The sequence below is a fragment of the Cydia strobilella genome, chromosome 7 (assembly GCF_947568885.1).
Source record: "Cydia strobilella chromosome 7, ilCydStro3.1, whole genome shotgun sequence".
NCBI classification, from domain to species: domain Eukaryota; kingdom Metazoa; phylum Arthropoda; class Insecta; order Lepidoptera; family Tortricidae; genus Cydia; species Cydia strobilella.
Genome location: NC_086047.1, coordinates 7,850,050 through 7,865,585, shown reverse-complemented (window position 1 = coordinate 7,865,585; position 15,536 = coordinate 7,850,050). Strand labels below are relative to the sequence as shown.

The 15,536-nt window shown below is 36.9% G+C and overlaps 3 protein-coding genes across 4 annotated transcripts in view; all 3 read left to right on the top strand.

Moving 5' to 3' along the window:
- The window catches only part of LOC134743136 (adult-specific cuticular protein ACP-20-like), a 294,612-nt gene that overhangs the window by 106,410 nt on the left and 172,666 nt on the right, over nucleotides 1–15,536 (top strand). The gene's annotated exons all lie outside the window — the stretch shown is intronic.
- Nucleotides 537–6,779, top strand: LOC134743109 (traB domain-containing protein-like). Of its 2 annotated transcripts, XM_063676440.1 has the most exons (9): nucleotides 537–774; nucleotides 1,144–1,298; nucleotides 1,935–2,059; nucleotides 2,598–2,724; nucleotides 3,949–4,094; nucleotides 4,934–5,091; nucleotides 5,516–5,621; nucleotides 6,226–6,335; nucleotides 6,645–6,720. In XM_063676440.1, the coding sequence occupies exons 1-8, from the start codon at nucleotides 681–683 to the stop codon at nucleotides 6,230–6,232; spliced, it is 918 nt and encodes a 305-aa protein (XP_063532510.1). In that variant the 5' UTR covers nucleotides 537–680; the 3' UTR covers nucleotides 6,233–6,335; nucleotides 6,645–6,720. The 2 variants fall into 2 exon arrangements, with proteins under 2 accessions (XP_063532510.1, XP_063532509.1); XM_063676439.1 differs by lacking the exon at nucleotides 6,226–6,335 and having other exon boundaries at nucleotides 6,645–6,779.
- LOC134743110 (formylglycine-generating enzyme) lies at nucleotides 10,315–14,814 on the top strand. Its single transcript, XM_063676441.1, has 4 exons — nucleotides 10,315–11,022; nucleotides 11,371–11,542; nucleotides 12,109–12,268; nucleotides 13,462–14,814. Exons 1-4 carry the CDS (start codon nucleotides 10,503–10,505, stop codon nucleotides 13,600–13,602), a joined length of 993 nt encoding a protein of 330 aa, XP_063532511.1. The 5' UTR covers nucleotides 10,315–10,502; the 3' UTR covers nucleotides 13,603–14,814.

Below are 15,536 nucleotides of genomic sequence, written 5' to 3'. Positions count from 1 at the left end.
TAGAGTATTATATCTATCTGTGCATTTAAGAATGTAAAGTTTCAGCTCAATCGAACAGTGAAAAGTGGTATCATTTAGCTTGCAAGATTTGATTACAAACATACCGTCAACGGGGCAGGTGAAACTAAATTAAAAGCTTGTAATTTTTTTTCACATAGTTGATGTTACGACCATTTGGTTCATTTGATTCACATCAGCTCATTAGGGTCCCTTTTTTACCCTTTGGGTACCGAACCCTAAAAAATGAGAAAACAACGCAGCCTTTTCCTTAAAAAAAACTTTTTATTCAATTTCATGTCATCATCCCTCTTTAGCGAGGTTTAGACTAGCAAGAACTTGCATGCAATTTACGTTACATTGCTGACTACTAAAGGTATACTGCATTCAAAATGTTTATCTGATACGGCAATGTAATGAAAATTGCATGGAAGTTCTTGCTAGTTTAAAACCTCGCTTTTTCTGCGATTGATTACTGGCATAAATTTAAGGCACAACGGTTTTAAATAAAAAATTATATCAACGTGACATTTGAATATCATTCAATTCAAGTGACATTAGGTGAATAAAATTAACAAGTATGGATGAAACTAAAAATGAATTTTAGGCCCTAAATTACATATTCTCCTTATCCTTTTGGAACATGCCAAAATTATTGTGTAATTTCTTGAACCAATTATGAGATGCGGTATCAAATATGGACACACACCGGCAAATTGTGGTGGCATTTGACTGAAAATTTTTCGCTGCCGAAGATTCTTCTGCGAAAAAATCAATGTAAGTAAAAGTGAGAGAAAAGAAAAGTGAGAAGTGAGAATGATATGATACCTAATATTTAATGTTTGTCAAGCATAACACTACCACAGAATAACTAATAGTACACTACTCACTACACACCTCAGGACACTTTCAGACCTGAATAAATTATGATGTTGATGTGATGATGTGACTTGTAAATCCAGTACATATAGTTTGTCAAAGGACTGTCTCATTTCAAACTTAGCCAGAGAGAATCATACTATCTTTGTCTTACACTAGTACTAGCACCCAAAAGAAAAGGATGAGTATAGTTTCTTTTGTTCTTATTTACTGCCAATTTGGTTTGAACAACTATACTATTCCTTTCAATATTATTTTGTGTTACAGTATTGGCCCCTAATTCGTTAGTGACCAGAAACTTTAGCAACAGTTCCCTAAAACTCCCGTCCGCTGCGACTCTGTTGCAAAATGACGAAAAAGGGACGGTCGTGTTGCTCGGCACCGTGCACTTTAGCAAAAATTCCGTGGAGGATGTATCCGAGGTATTTATTCATAAAACTTTTTAGTTAAATTGTGTTTTATCCCTTTCTTACATAAGTTAAAATGACAGATAAAGACAAACGATCCATTAGGGAATATTACGCAAAACTCTGCGTAGAGGGCGTCACTAGCACAATCACAGGGCTTACCGCGAAACACGAAAATCGAAAGCGGTTTCTGCCTCTCTATCACACTTGCTTATTCGATCGATAGAGAGGCAGATAACGAAATTTCGATTTTCGCGTTTCTTGGTAGGCCATCTGTAAACAAACCGCCTTGATGCATCAATCATCATCAAGTGAAAACTTGTCAAAAAACTGTTTAAGGCCTAGTATGTATGAGTTACTCTATGGTTTAGTATGTGTACTAGTGCTGCACTCTGGCGGCAGAACATTGCAGTAATACTCCCTATTCAGGCCTCATTCAGGCCAGTAACTCGTTTATAAATAACGCAATTATAGTTTACCTAACAATTTTTTTGATTCGTAAAGTCGTAGTCCATAAAAAATATAACTGCCGAAAACAAAGCTTGCATCATAGGTCATCAATCCTAATCAAAAAATGTGACTACTTAAGCTTTCTTTTTGCCACTCTTTAAAATTTTAGATGATCTAAGGGATTAATTTTTATTTTCTTAGATAGTGAAAGTCTTGAATCCTAACGGAATTTTGGTGGAATTGTGCCGGCAAAGAGTTTCGTTATTGGAGCTAGACGAAAAAAAGTTCATAGAGGATGCCAAAAAATTTGACGCAACCAAAATGAAGTAAGTATAAACTAACTACTACTACTACTATGGACACTATGGTCTACAACCTAAGAATTGATAAATGGATATGTTTTAACTTACTTAATCTGTAAAAATATAATTTGGCCGTTTAATGAATGTTTGAAGGTAATTTACATAGCCGTAGATATGTATAGGTACCTACAGTCAAATAATTTAATTTCCGTACCTGTAAAGTGTCAATCAATATGAAAGTCGCTAGGGACCTCATACTATTTGTTACTGTGACAAGGTACGAAATGGTACTGAAATTAATTTCCTTGACCGTATTTACGTCACAACTCACAAACCGTTAAGTTAAAGCGTGACATTTTGGGTTCCAAATGCAATAAGGGCAATAACAAACCTTAGCTTTTAAGATTAAATGTTGATTGGGTGCGTTGGGGTAATATTGAAGGGCTTTTTATGAGGGGATGAGAAGTCTAATGCTTTGGCATACGGATTTTTTTTGTCATCCCTCATAAAAAACCCTTCAATCTTACCCCAACGCACCCTAACGATGATTATTTTCCTTTAGACACGCCATGAAGGGGCAGAACGTTGTGTCCGGCATGCTGCACGGCATGTTGCTCAAGACATACGCTGACATAGCGAAGGAACTGGGTGTGGCGCCAGGCGGCGAATTCCGCAGGGCCTACCATGAAGTACGCCTCTTTTTATTATTTTTAGGGGTCCGTATCTCAAAAGGAGGACCCTTATAGGATCTTTTTGTTGTCCGTCCGTCCGACTGTCTGCCAAGAACTTTTATCTCGGGAACGCGTGGAGGTATTGAGTTGAAATTAAAACCGTATACAAAGGTCTACAGTTCCTCTAAGCTGTGAAAAAATCAAACTTCTAAGTTAACATTTTAAAAAAATTCGGCTGTTTATACCGCAAAAAAACGTATATTTCGACACAAGAGAATCAAAATTTATAGGGTATTAGGTACTTCTCGTTTACCTAGAACTATGAAAATTAATATAATATCGTCTTACACTACAAATACAGGGAAAATCTCTAAACTAAAAATTGATTAAAATAAAGATAAATTTGTACGGAACCCTCGGTGGGCGAGTCCGACTCACACTTGTCCGGTCTTTTATCAATTAACTATAATTACATGCATAAAGTATTTCATCATCACAAATATCATAATCTTCAACATGGTTATATTATTAAGTAAATTATCTAACCTTCGTAACGCAGCTTGGAAAGGATGCGGGACAAGGCACATAAAGGGTTATTTTAGAGTTAATATGTAGGTATAAACTGATACCCCTACATAAGCTCCTGCTGCTCCTCCTTCTCCAACAGCTATCTTTTTGGGGGGCCTTCCTACGCTGCTTCCGGTTCTTGTAGCCTTTGTAGGTAGTCTTATTCAACTACAATACATATTACCTATCTTAAGTATCATGGTGTTTCTTTTAAAGCCCGTTAATTTCAAGGGTGTATTCCCGAGCTTAAAGTAAGTAACTTTCTTAAAAGAAACTGGTGGCGTAGCTGTCAAGTGTAACAGCTCCTCCGTACAATTTATAATTTTAAAATATTCCGCGTACAAAAAAACGCATTTTTATCTAACAAGGCCCCTACGAGCGTGTACGAGCGTGTCTTAGGGGCCGTTTACATATTGATTAGTGTTTAGTATGAGTTTATACATTTGCTACTAAACTATCTACTATCTCGGACGATCGATATTCGAAATATCATTGATATGTCATAGTTTTTAATTATTTGGCGGATTTAAATAAAATAATGTCCGTGTTACAACAAAGCTATTATAGTTGGTCAAACCAAATTGCCATTAAATAAGAACAATGACATTCAGTTTCTTAAAAGTTAACGAAATTTAAAAAAAAACATCTTGTAACTTGACGTCTTTAACTTTTCAGATGCAGAAAATACCAGGATGCAAACTTTATCTTGGTGATAGACCCATACAAATAACGATAGCCAGAGCATTTCAGTCTTTAAGCGTTTTTGAGCTCGGCCAAGTGCTATACCATTTGACGTCATCAAGCCAATCGAAACCGTTAGAGTATGTATTTTTATATAGTGTGGAAAAAATTAATGGGCCCTGGAGGGAAAGTGCCTTACAACCTTAAGTTAGCTCATTTTTATTAAAGGAAACATTCTTTTATTTTTTTAAATAAACAAAATTGCATGCACAGTTTTTTTTTAATTCTTGTATCGCCTAGGAATCGAACCGACTAAAATAAATAAAAAAACTTGCAATTTTATTCCACTAGTCGATACAGTTCATGTTAATGTTAAAATTTCTTCAAGAAACATTAAATAACATACAACACAACACAACGTGGTGTCAACATTTAATTTAATTAGGTCTTACACTCGTCTGTCGTACAAAATATCCATAAAATCGCATAGGTACATATTTAGTATTTTTTCAATTTTTAATCGATCCTATTCCCAGACGAGGAAAGCGAATTTAAAAAAATCTGTGAGTACATAGTTTAAGTAAAATGAGCTAACTTTTAACTTTTTTGAGGTACTTTCCCTCCAGGGCCCATTACCTTTTTTTACACTGTATACGTAGAGGTACCTACCTACCTGTGTAATTTCTCTCATTTCTCCCCGACTTCATACTCTATTCTAATTCTAACGAACACAATGACAACTATTTATGACAATTAATTAACACAATATAGGCTAAATTGACACCTTATACTAAAAATGAATTCTGTGTATAGGTGAATATAATTCATTTTTAATATTAGCGGCCAGTTATTAAACAGTGGCCAGTAATTGACGATTTACTCTAAGTACGAGTAGGTACCTATAGCTTTAATAATAAAGGAGGTCGCGGGTCACAGGCTTATCGATATAGTGTACCTGTCATTTTGCACATATTTACAGCAAGCATGCAATGGAAAGATACAAAGATAAAGAGTTCGTGGCAGCTCAATTTGAGGAGATCACTCGGGACGTGCCAGCTTTCAAAAAGATATTTCATGTGTTCGTAGACGAACGCGACCGGTGTCTAGCCTATTCGTTACAGGAGTGTGTTCGTAATAGTGAGTAAATACATATCTTCTCCCATAAACGTATCTTAGACTAGGTAGGTTAACACAATATAGGCTAAATAATAAAAATATAGGGTAGGTTCTCGAACCCTAATTGTCGGATAGGGTGGTGTAAAAAGGGTTAGGGCACTTAGTACAGGGAGGGTTAGGGAGAGGCAGGATATTTGAGGAATAGGTGCAGAGAAATAGCGTAGTCGAAAACGGGTAACGAGGCTAAGGGTGTAAGGGTCCTGACCAATCTTAGGTAACTTGTCCTGTTTTTTTTTGACATTATGTTGTGAAAAATAGTGCAGTGCCCTTGTAAAACTGAAATGGCTACTACAAAAAAAAAACAGTCTTACAGTCTTGGTCTCCATTCGTTGCTATTCTCCCTATGGTCTACGTCATCAGACTCTTAATATTACTCAATTTACAGCTGCTAAGAATCCAAGGGTGTTAGCCGTCGTAGGAATGGGCCATGTTGATGGCATTATAAAATACTACGGCCATATGAAGCAGGAAGATATCATACCACTTCTTAGGTAAGATTTCGTTGTTTAATTAAAAGCTGTTACTCTGCACTTACACACTCGCGCTAGTTGCGAGGTGAATAGCGAACGGACCATTTTTTCTGCGTTCACTATTCGCCTTGCATCAAATCGCATTACACTTTTGATACATTGCGACTTTTGATCGATCAATTAAATTCGTTGAACCTACTTTAGCCGGCAATGTATCTAAAATCGCATGCGATTTGTTCCAAGGTGAGTAGCTGAGTAGAGGCCTTCACCACTGCGGGGTTATAAAGGTATGTTGCTGGTAAATTCAATTTGTAAGTAGGTAGTGTTACCAGGCGAGAATAACCTATCTCCAAATAGGAAATGTCGGCTCTCATCATTGCTTCTTAAAGTAGTTAGTAAAACGGTCGTGGTGTCATCTTTAGTTCATCGTAGGGTCACGGTCGTACATGCTTTGCCACATTTATTTGATGAAATATTTAATAGTATTAAGCCTTTTAAAAATATGCCATATAAGAGGGTATGTGAAACATTCATTGCTCCTGTCAATGTCATTTGTAATAAAATTATTGCTACATGTATTTTCAAAGATTGTACGACTGAGATTAATTTTGTTACTTATTTTCAGTACATAATTTCATTTCAATGACAACTCGAAAAAATGTATTTTGTTACGGAAATTTCTAACCGATTTACACAAAAAATGTTAACCTAGAAGGTACCCATCTCATAATTAAGGTGAGAACTATTACCGTATTTATATGTATAAGTTACTCTATGGTTTACTAAAGGGGCTAGTGCTGCACTCTGGTGGCAGTACATTGCAGTAATACGCCCTATTGAATGGCGGGCTAGGTTGCTATGTCGGAGATCGCGAGTTCGAGTCTCGGCCGAGATAATGATTCTTTATTTATTTTTCTTTGTTTATTTCTAAACATTAGGGTACGCATTTTCTCCAGCCCTTATTTTCAATTAGGTAAATGCACTATTGATAAAGTTGTATGAATTGATTACTCCGAATCCCAATAACAAATTTAATCTTTTCAGGATTCCACAGCAGCCGTTGTATTCTGTATTGTTTTGGAATGGCCTCAAATATACGTTTTATTTTCTGGTGTTTTCATTCTTCTTCAGATTGATATTTGGCTAGGCTCCGTTGAGGCAGGTTTGTAGTTATATTTTTTAAAAGAAAATTGCAGTTGTAATAATTTAAGCTAAGTAAATAATTATAAAAGCATAATAAATACTTAATAACAAACAATCATTGAGGTTTTTCTACATACCTACCTAACACCTACCTACCTACCTATATTTTGTAACAACACCTGAGGTATACATATACATAGAGCATTGCATGGTGCAATGAATTATATCATGTCGATAAAACTAAAGAAGTATTAAACACTCGCTTGACTTGCTGCTCTTGATCATGCCATGTTAGATGTTTATAATAACACTTGCACTGCGTGTGCTATCAAAATCGTTGCAGACTTTTCTTGGTCTAACTCTAATATTGCTCTGCTCACTGTCCTATAAGGACCGTGCGCGTTGGAGATTAAATTTACGCCTCGCGCTAAAAATGTGACGGCTCCTGTGTTGCCCCCTATACTTCATGCGCGCTCTCTATCCTCAAAGGAGAACGTTCAGAACATGACTAGTATAACTGGATCGGCCATGAGGGTAGGGGGAAATGACCGAACGGGATAGTCTTATGTATCTTTCAGTAGTAGCAGAGAAAGCTCAGAATAATGACTAAAGCAAAGAAGCCGGGCAAAAATAAAAGCTTGGTAAAAGATATCGTATTCACAACACGTTATTACTTTTTGTCTATGAGCGAGTGAGACAACAATCCGCAAGTTCTTTTGGTCGTTTTCAGTATTGTCATAAGATGAACTGAGGGAAATGTCAAATGGTCCTATGTGGTTCTATAATATAATCCAGCCAAATAAAATATAAGTTCGTTATTTCACAGGTAGGTGTCAACTGTAACAACTTGACATAGTCGTATTATTTTAGTTGAAATATTTCGGGATGTTTCAGCGGTCATCTTGGTTTATTTTAATTATATTCTTGCTATTCCTGAAAGATTGTTGGAAAACGTGTTGAGTTTTTATTTGTAATGATTTGAAGTTCCCTTTGTGATAATGTCTTGTGTGATCGAGGGCTGTAAATCGCATACAGGAACAAAAGAAAATACGCACGAACCGATAACCTTTAATCGGTGAGTTTTGTTCAATTTTGAAGAAATTAATTTATAGGACCTGACCCTAAACATAGAAATCGATATATTGTTTATGTAATTATTACTTGCATTCAAGTCTATATAGATTTTTGCATAAATTTTCGAACTTTTCTGCTAAGTATGAAAGGTTATATTTTTGGCATAGTGATGTATCGACCTCAGATCAATAACCTATCGACATTTACAGCTTTCTTATAGTTTGGCCCAGGACTGTCTCATTTTAATTGATGAGTACAGTCAAGGGCATAAATATATATACATTCCCAGTCTCAAAAATATGTGTACGCTCAGACAATAAAATCGTGTTCACATATTTTTAAGCCATTTGTCTGGATCGATATTTTTGCCTTCGACTGTACCTATAGTTTTCTTTGTTCTTACTTACTGACAGATTGTGTTTGCCAGACTGTAGTTTAATACTAAAAACCGGTCAAGTGCGGGTCGGACGCGCGCAACAAGGGGACCGTACTTTTTAGTATTTGTTGTTATAGCGGCAACAGAAATACATCATCTGTGAAAATTTCAACTGTCTAGCTATCACGGTTCATAAGATACAGCCTGGTGACAGACAGACGGACAGCGAAGTATTAGTAATAGAGTCCCGTCTTTACCCTATGGGTACGGAACCCTAATAAAAAAGACATTAATGATCATTAATGAATGTTCCTTTTATTAATATTGTTGGTCACAAAACTCAACTTTTCAACGAGGAGTAGGGGATATTACTGCAATGTTCTGCCACCAGAGTGCAGCACTAGCTTTTTTAGTGCACCGTATCGTAACTTATTCATACTGTACCTTTAACAGGTTTTTGACAAGTTTTCAGGGGACCTACCGGAAAACTCGAATCCGAAATTTCGTCATCTAGCTGCCTCTTTATCGCTCGAATACGCAAGAGTGACAGAGATGTTAGATAACGAAAGTTCGATTTTCTTGTTTCGCGATAGACCCTCAGATTGTAATAGTGGCGCCACCTACGCCGAGTTTCGCGTAATATTCCCTATTATTAAATAAAAAAAATATATTACACGAACGTTTTTTTTTTCATTTCCTATTTGGTACAGTCAGCTGCAGAGAAAAGGTACCCCACGTCCATACTAATTTACAGAACTTTGTATGCAGGGGGGGTGCCTTTTCTCTGCAGCTGACTGTACATGACTAGAAACTATACTTAGTCTTTTAGCATTAGAAAAAACGGTAAACCATTTCCACGTGTCTTTTTATTGACAAGTTTTTTTATAAATATAGCAATATTTTACTTATGAAAGCAAAAGTATGTAAATGATCGTATATTATATTTGTTATGACTTATTTTCAAAGTGTTTTTCGATAAAACGACACGTTAAGATCGCTCGCCTTCTTTCTAATGATAAAAAAACGAGAGGTATAGTTATACGGTTCTGAGTGGTAGACTGCAAATGAGATAAAAGCTATATTAGGTACATGCATCAATCCTCATATCAGGTGGCTCTTTGATTCCAAGGATTGCATAATTTTTATACTTTTTAATGATTTTTAAAATATGAAAATTATAAAAAGTATAAAAGTTATGCAATCCTTGTATTCCACGCATTTCATTTCATTTCATTTCATTTCAACGAGCCGCCTGCTACAGATTTCTTGAAATTGCCGCGTTTTTTCAGGTTCAACTTTCATTAGCCAGACTATTATCAATTTGCCAATTTCGTGATTATTCTTTTACACGGCACATAAACTTATGCATAATTTATCGATATAAAAAGTCGACACAGTCACATCCCTAGCAAATTATCAAACTTATGACACCGTACGTAAATGAGAAATAACAAGCATATATGCATCTCTTTTCGGCACATTATCTAATTCGTAAGGAAGTAAAGTACGGGTATACATATTTGCGAAGCATTTGTGCCCGACTTCTATGCTTTAGTCATTATTCTGAGAGAGAAAGCGCTGTTATTGTTTGTCCTTGACACAGTCAACAAAAAAAAGTATACACATCCCCTTCTTTTGGGCGCCAACACCAGTGCAAGACAAAGACAGTATGACTCCCCGTTTACGCCCGAAATGAGACAGTCCCTTGACAAACTATAAATTCATTTCCCGCCAACACAGCTTATGGCGCTCCACAGACCTACAATGTACAAATCTTATGCGGCTTGAGATACATCAGATACATGCATTGCTGAAAGTCGTAACAGACTACCGTACCGCATCGCACCGCGACCTTGGAGCGGTCAAAATATCTCTTTCTCGCTTTCTTATAGCTGCGTCCTTAACGCACGTACGGCGACCACCTTACGCACCCTATATATTATACTACTCTTTGAATTTGTTGTACGAAGCGAAGGTTGTAAGTTATAAGCTCAGTGGAACCCTTTAGGAACGCTCCCTGCAATGACATCTCTCTGACATTTGACACTGACAGTTGACAGTAACAATAGTCTTGTCCCTCTCTCTGCAGCTTCTTCGTCAAAAACTCAAAAGAATGGTGAAAAGTTTCATTTGTATTTATTTTAATGCTCCTTTTATTTGTTTTTTTCATAAATAATGTTGCTATAATTATAAGTGCAATATTCTACTTTCTTCGAACTATGAACATAAATATCATACCTTTAGTATATCTGGCTGTCGATCATATTTAGAATTTTGTTTACATTGCGAGTATCAATATTACAACAATTATGTTTAGGTTGTTGCTTATTTGTATGCTGAATACTGCGTATGTTTACAATGAAAACACTAAATGTGGATGTAATGTTGACCGGGCGCAAGGCTTTCAAAGTAAATACCTAGATCATGAGCAGCAATCGGAAGCTGATCATTGTCCGTCTGAACATCACTCTAATGTTGAAGAAGACGCATCGAGTGACATGGTGATTGTACCTGCAGGTGAATACCAACTCGGAACTGATGATGTCATGATCCAAGCTGATAATGAGGGACCGCAAAGAATTGTTAAGTTAAAAAAATTTGTAATGGACAAGTATGAAATCTCAAATAAGGACTTTATGAAATTTGTTTCATCTACCAGTTATAAGACTGAAGCAGAAACTTTTGGGGACAGTTTTGTTTTTACATTGTTTTTGAATGAAACATTCAGAGAAAAATTACAAGACTTCAGAGTGGCTCAAGCTCCATGGTGGTATAAAGTTGATGGAGCCAATTGGAAGCATCCTTATGGCCCTGATTCAGATATTCAAGGTAATTTGTATGCATTATTAACTGAAGATTCTGTTAAGTTTTTGTATATTTGTATATCGTTAGATAACAACCAAAACTCAGTAATTACACAGGTTAAGAGCCCTAGTGAACTATTTTAGTACCAAAATAAGGTTATTTTTATTAATTTACTATTTCGTAATTAGTGAGTTTTCATGGTCGACTGTCAGTATAATTAATAACATATTGTTTTTGTAGAAGTTAATTTTTTTAACAGAAGTTATAGTCATAAAATATGTTGCCAAGATAAATGTAATTTTGATCTCTCGGGGCGCATAAAGGATAAGATTTAAAAAGTAATTGTCATCATACTGTACCTTCCAATTACAGACTCAATGAACCATCCTGTGATCCATGTATCCTGGAGCGATGCTCAAGCATACTGCAAGTGGAGAGGGGCTCGCCTGCCAACTGAAGGGGAGTGGGAGGCCGCCTGCCGCGGCGGTAAGCGCGGGACTAAGTACCCCTGGGGAGACAAGCTGTTTCCTGATAGAACACATATGTAAGTGGTACAAGTGCAAACGCCAAAATTCTATTTTTTTGAATATTAATTTGGTTTTGTGCACAGTAGATAATTACTATTTTAATATAGCATGCTGCTGCATGCTAGGTGCCTTTACCTCGTGAGGCTCATGTAGTCATTGTCCTACCTATAGTACTTATAAAGTTCAATAATTTGTTGTTTCAATAATTTCCAAATGGAACAGTTTTGTTTCATTCAATTTTCACCTAAACCAAAATCAACTCTATTTCCTACACTATAGGTTCAAATTCAGTGCCAAATTTTGGAGTTGTTTCTTGTATGGCTGGGCCTTAGGAGGTTAAAATTTTAAACACTTTTTTTGTATGCATTGACTAGTTTATTATGAATTACTGTTGATTGAGATGATCTCTGATGAAAATGCATTGTTTTGGTACGTACATGATCATAAATAACAGATTTATATTGGGGTCCAATCTTTTTGTTCTTATCAATTTAATTGGTAGTCTAGCAAACTGCTGTGTAGTGAGTAATGCACTAATTAAGAGCTTATGCCTTTGCTAAATGGTACGCAATATACCTTTCAGGGCAAACATATGGCAAGGAACCTTTCCCAATCACAACTCTGCAAAGGATGGTTACATTGGCACCAATCCTGTGAACTTGTTTGAGCAAAATGGTTTTGGTCTTCACAATATGGCTGGGAATGTGTGGGAATGGACTGAAGACTCCTGGTCTAAAGATGCTGTAAGTATGACCACATATTATTTAACCCTTTGACCTCCAAAGACATCCACAGATGCACAGGGTTAAGTGTGTGCTAGACGGTCGCCGACAAGCCTTCAGACCATCCGAACTTGGTCTATGGATTCGGCTGAGTTATCTGGCTAGACAGTGGCAGACCACAGTGTGTTCAGAACTCGCGGACGGACAACACGTATTGCAAGCGCACAAAATGGCCCCTAGTCTATCAACATTTCAGAAAGTTGGCGTGGCATTAGTACTCATAAGTGCAATAGACAAAAAAAAGAAAAGGGTATGGATGAAACGCTGGCTCAAAAAACGGCATTTGTCGAGTCATTTCAACTTAATGAATTTCTGAACATACATTTTCTGAGAATGGAGAGGAAAGTATTTGATGAATTATTAGAAATGCTGCTGAGTACACATGGCTAACCACACGGGCGCACACGGCGCGTCCTCTAAGCGAAATGGCCTAGTCCGAAGGTCAAACGAAATTTAGTTGGACACAACTGTCTACACGGTCCGTCCAGACCAAGGCCACGCGGTCTGAAGGGGCTTGTCGGCCACCATCTGGCACACGTTTTACAGTGTAATGATGTTACCCTACTGTGCATTCTGACAAAGTTCACGTTGGTGCATTGTATAATGTATATAATAAACAAAGTTTCAATGGTGGCATGTCCTGTTTCTGAATAATACCTAATACTTACCTCAATGTCTTAGCCTCCTAAGGCCCAGCCATACAAGGAAAAAATCCAAAATTTGTCAGTGAAATTCGTATGTACCGTGTAAGACAGAGTTGATTAGTTTTATTTGAAAATTCAACAGAACAATACAAATGCAACTTCGTTCCTATTGAGAATAATTTAAATTTCATCAAACTTAATAAGTCCTAGGACCGTGAGCCTTAGGAGAACAAATATTCAGTTGAAAGTCCACTAAAGAAAAAGCTTACCTAAAACTGTTCTTCTTGATATTGTTCTATTTAGCAAACTCCATGGTAATGTCTCGTATGATTTTGACAAACCTGCAATTTGGGGGCCTTTTTTCTGATACTTTTCCTACGAGTTAACTTGTATTTTACCCTTTCTAAACAGAGGTATATCTCCCTTACGTCAATAGAACTAAAACTAATAATAATAATCATAACTAAACTTCAAACCTATAGTATACTGATAATTTAATATTTTTTTCAGCCAAAAGAAAAGGTGAAAAAAGGTGGTTCATACTTATGCCATCGCTCATACTGCTACCGATACAGGTGCTCTGCGCGATCTCACAATACTGAAGACAGCTCGGCAGGAAATTTGGGCTTCCGGTGTGCAAAGTCAGTTTAACCCCTCGACCGCTAAAGACGGCCGCAGATGCGCACGGTTGCAGTCGTATGAACCTTCGTGCATTCAAATAAAGATTACAATGGCACATAATAATAGGTGTTACATATAATAGGCGTGACGTTCAAAGGGTTAACTCTTTACCATAACCCATGAATGGGCTTTAGTGTTCTTCTATAAAAAATGTATAAATTGCGATAGTCTCTTTTGAAAGTTTATACAGTAAATCTTACCTTGTTTGAGTTTATATAGATATTTGCTATCTGTTAAAGGCGGATGCCCACTGCAGCGCACGGCCATGCTTATACGCGTGTTTTGAAGTCGCCATGTTTGAAAATGGACCCGCTTCTTACCTACTACAGGTTTCCGCCTTTAGGTGACTTAGAAAATAACAAACGTCGTACCACATTGTTTCTTTAGATAGATGTCGACGCATATCGAACACATATCGAAACAGCCTAAGTACAGATCAGCAAGTGGCGGTGAATTTTCTAAATGTTGCAAATGTTCCCAGAAATTTATATTTTGGAAACCGAAAGTTAGAATCTCCATACAAAAATATGGGACGTTTCCGAATTTTCCGTTGTATAAATTTTGCGACTTTGGAAATTTCCTTCCAGTGGCACTTCAGAAACTCTAAAGGGGCCCACAGACTATCAGACCGCCGGACGATATCGGCCTGTCAGAACAAAAATTTGACAGTTCCGAACAAGTGACAGGCCGATATCGTCCGGCGGACTGATAGTCAGTGGGCCCCTTTAGTCCTTAAAATATTTGGTAAGTATGCTAATGTGAGATATATTAAGTTTTGTCATTAAAAAAATTCTGTCACTAATTTGCGTGGACTTAAAAAAATTGCGATATTATATTCGTTTAACACATTATCACAACAAACAAACAAAAAAACACAAACGAAAAAAAAATTGTACTACCTACAGTTTTCCAAGTATTTTGTCGATTAAATAAATATACCTATTAGCCTATTACCTAAATGAATAACGTTAGCGATTTAATATATACTTAAGTAGATACATCCAGTACGTATACCTAAGATATTGCTACCCAATTTATTTATAAACTACTATGTCTGCTTTACATTCAGGTAGTATCTAACTATTTATTACAAATTGCCAAGGATTGTGATTATTTTGATATTTTAAAATATTATTAGTAGGCGTACTTTTATGCCCAAATAAAATGTTCTTTTATTTACAAGTCTTTATTTTTTATGTATGAGCAAAGGTCAAGTGTGTCCTCACCACTTAGATGGTTGGCAGTCCTCAACTGTGCGTTTCTCCAGAAACTTCCTACCTCGCACAGCTAAACTGTGGAATGAACTGTCGCCTGCGATATTTCCGGACCGATACGACCTTCAAAACTTCAAGAAGAGAGCGTACTCCCATCTTAAAGGCCGGCAACGCACTTAGAACCCGTGTGGTGTTGCGGGAGTCTATGGGCGGCGGTAATCGCTTACCTGTCTGCTCGTTTGCCTAGGAGGCAATATCATAAAAAAAAGTATCGCGCCACATCCGGTTGCGGCTCCAGTGTGAATGGCGAATGAAACGAATGATGATGATGAATAAATGGGATTGGCCGATTGATGTTTATTACATATGGCGCCAATATCTATAGGTTTCACCAATTCTTGTTTTTTTTTTGGAATTTTATGAACCGGATGCTTTTAAGCCAAATCGCATAGAACGGAACTAGAAACAGGGGAAACCTACGCTGGCGCCATCCATAAAAAAGTTTTGACAGTTGTCAACCCCACTGAATCTCGCACACGTGTAAAAAATACATTTGCGTGTGTGGGTGGTCTCATCCTGCCACTAAGGTTTAATATCTGTCCAATATCTTGGTCCAATGTGTATTTGGGTCTCACATTTTGCTTAAGAGAGTGAGACGCAATGCACATTGAACCAAGATATTGGACAGAT